The 3,398-nt window shown below is 42.2% G+C and overlaps 1 protein-coding gene across 1 annotated transcript in view; it reads left to right on the top strand.

The window, feature by feature from the left end:
* The window catches only part of LOC311128534 (corticotropin-releasing factor-binding protein-like), a gene marked incomplete at both ends in the record, with an annotated part of 3,972 nt that extends 1,024 nt beyond the window's left edge, over window positions 1–2,948 (top strand). The window contains 3 exons of the mRNA XM_084160725.1: window positions 704–852; window positions 1,347–1,461; window positions 2,794–2,948. Coding sequence (XP_084016851.1) covers window positions 704–852; window positions 1,347–1,461; window positions 2,794–2,948 — 419 coding nt within the window. The remainder of the gene's footprint in view (window positions 1–703; window positions 853–1,346; window positions 1,462–2,793) is intronic.
* Between the last annotated feature and the right edge of the window lie 450 nt (window positions 2,949–3,398).

Here is a 3,398-nt window from a genome sequence, read left to right as displayed (position 1 = left end):
TCATTGATGATAGAACCTAATGCCTGTCTGGCAGAGTGCCTCGGCCATATAATGTGCTAACATGGGGCAGGATGCCAATGTACTGCTTTAATTCTTTATCACACGCTGTAATGCCAGGGTAGTGTGTTAATGCTTTAGTAACATTTTAGGTTGTACAAATGCATGCCAATACTGGATCATGTCAGTGAGAGATTTCAGAGTAAGTTGTGGTTAAGCTAAGCATGTGTATCTCAACTAAGTATTAGGTTCAAAGGTGCGCAGCAGGGATGTATTACTAGATTTTAGTCATTTAGCAGACTCTCTTATCCATAGCGACTTACAGGAGCAATAAAGGTTAAGTGCCTTGCTCAAGGGCACATCGACAGATTTTCCACCCAGTCGGCTCAGGGATTCGAACCAGCGACCTTTCGGTTACTGGCTAAGCATGCTTAATAGATAGGGTACCTGTTATGGTACAGAGAGTGAAGGAATTTCAAGCACCTAGCAGTGTGTGTTCTTTAGCTGACATATGTACCAAGCACAGAGCTGCTCACGTCTAAGTCGTACATCTGCTGATGTTTTTGTGTTTCTGTGTGTGTGTGTTTGCATTTGTTTACTAAGAAATTGTACCCACGTACTGTAAATTGATAAATGCTTTGCTATATGAAGATCAACATGTATGAAAAGTCTAGACACTCATATATCCCCCCCCCCCCCCCTACAGCCTGTAATATCATCTCCCAGACACCAGAGGGCAGCTTCACCATGGTGATACCCCAGCAGCACAGGAACTGCAGCTTCTCCATCATCTACCCCGTGGAGATCAAGATCGCTGAGCTCAGCCTGGGACACCTCAACGACTTCCCCATCAAGGTGAGCCCTGAGCAGGGACATCACCACACAGAACAGAGCTACTCACATCTGAGTCTGGAGGTCTGCAGCACTGTTGGTTTTCTTTTCTCCCCGGTAGTTATTTGGTTGATTAATGCCACTCACTGATTGGCCAGAGATTCCACTCACCATGCGTCACAGGTCTGAATGAAACAGTTCCTGATTGGAGGCTTCAAGGTCCAGATTTGAGTAAAGGGGGCTTAGATGTTTAGGGAGTTGTAAGGGAGGTGGTTTAGTGAACTACATTTACATTTTACATTTTAGTAATTTAGCAGACGCTCTTATCCAGAGCGACTTTACAGTTAGTGAGTGCATACATTTTTTATTTTTTTTCATAACTACCCTTCCAAAGACCTAAAGACTTGTGTTAGCTCCTAGTGATGATGAGGGGATGCTTTGAGTCAGAAAAAATAAGGGTAGGAAGGGAAGTAAAAATGCTTGTTAATCCACTGAGCTGGTCTCTTTCTCTCCAAAAGTCCATGCCAGGCTGTGCGGGAGCAGGGGACTTTGTGGAGCTTCTGGGAGGGAACGGGATGGACCCGTCTAAGATGTTCCCAGTAGCTGACCTCTGCTACAACATCAATGGCCCCGGTGAGCAACACCCACACCCACATCCACACCATCACCATCACCCAAATCCACACCATCACCAACACCATCAGCATCACCACCACCATCACCATGCTAACTAGAGTAGATCTTTACTACCCACACCATCACCATCCTAACTAGAGTAGATATTTACTACCCACACCATCACCATCCTAACTAGAGTAGATATTTACTACCCACACCATCACCATCCTAACTAGAGTAGATATTTACTACCCACACCATCAACATCCTAACTAGAGTAGATATTTACTACCCACACCATCAACATCCTAACTAGAGTAGATATTTACTACCCACACCATTACCATCCTAACTAGAGTAGATATTTACTACCCACACCATCACCATCCTAACTAGAGTAGATATTTACTACCCACACCATCAACATCCTAAATAGAGTAGATATTTACTACCCACGCCATTACCATCCTAACTAGAGTAGATATTTACTACCCACACCATCACCATCCTAACTAGAGTAGATATTTACTACCCACACCATCAACATCCTAACTAGAGTAGATATTTACTACCCACACCATCACCATCCTAACTAGAGTAGATATTTACTACCCACACCATCACCATCCTAACTAGAGTAGATATTTACTACCCACAGCATCACCATCCTAACTAGAGTAGATATTTACTACCCACACCATTTCCATCCTAACTAGAGTAGATATTTACTACCCACACCATCACCATCCTAACTAGAGTAGATATTTACTACCCACACCATCACCATCCTAACTAGAGTAGATATTTACTACCCACACCATCACCATCCTAACTAGAGTAGATATTTACTACCCACACCATCACCATCCTAACTAGAGTAGATATGTACTACCCACACCATCAACATCCTAACTAGAGTAGATATTTACTACCCACACCATCACCATCCTAACTATAGTAGATATTTACTACCCACACCATCACCATCCTAACTATAGTAGATATTTACCACCCACACCATCACCATCCTAATACTGTATGTTTAAGCCTACACAGGCAGCCAATTCTGATCTTTTTTCCCCCACTAATTGGTCTTTTGACCAATCACATCAGATCTTTTCACAACAGATATTTTTCAGAGCTGATCTGATTGGTCAAAAGACCAATTAGTGAAAAAATATCAGAATAGGGTTGCCTGTCTAAACGCAGCCTAAGAGTAAATCTTTATGATCCATTGTTGAATGGAAAGTATTATTTTTGCTGACACACTCTCCAACCCCGCTGATACAAACCTGTTATTCATGTCTGACAGTTATTTATTTTTTCTTTCCTTTCCTCATCCTCCAGCCCAGATGAAGATAGGTTGTGACAACACTGTGGTGAGGATGGTGTCCAGCGGCAGGTTTGTCAACCGGGTGGTGTTCCAGTACCGGCTGTTGGACCGGCAGGAGCTGCAGAGGATCAAGGTGAACAGTGTGGAGGATTTCTGCTTCTCTGGCTGAGCTCTCTCTATCTATCTCTCCTACTCCTTTATCTACCACCTAGCTAATGGGGACCACCCATCACTGGCTGCCAAATCTACCATGAGACTGATTACAGAAAATAAATCTTGAGGGTTGCCATAACGTTCTGTTCTGTACTCCATTTTGAATTTAAAGAGATTTATTTATTTTTTACATCGTTTGTTTTTTAATTCACTATATGTTAAATGAATTGTGGCTGGCACTCAAGCTTAATAAAGTGTTATTTTGTGTTTGTGGGCATTTCTGCTATTGGTTTGATTTCATATTTATGTTGTCTAAGTTGTGTGATTATATAAATGACAGTGAAATTAGAACAGTGAGGGTGCTAGCAGGGTGTTTTAGTTCACATTCCTTACAAGGAAGGGTGTTGAAAAACGGAATGTTTCCTTCTATTTATTTTGTGAGACGATGTGTGTTGTTACAGGACTG

This window comes from Coregonus lavaretus (assembly GCF_964263955.1).
Source record: "Coregonus lavaretus genome assembly, chromosome: 4".
Taxonomy (NCBI): domain Eukaryota; kingdom Metazoa; phylum Chordata; class Actinopteri; order Salmoniformes; family Salmonidae; genus Coregonus; species Coregonus lavaretus.
Note: the sequence above shows the minus strand (reverse complement) of the source record. Positions and strands in the feature narration are given on the sequence as shown.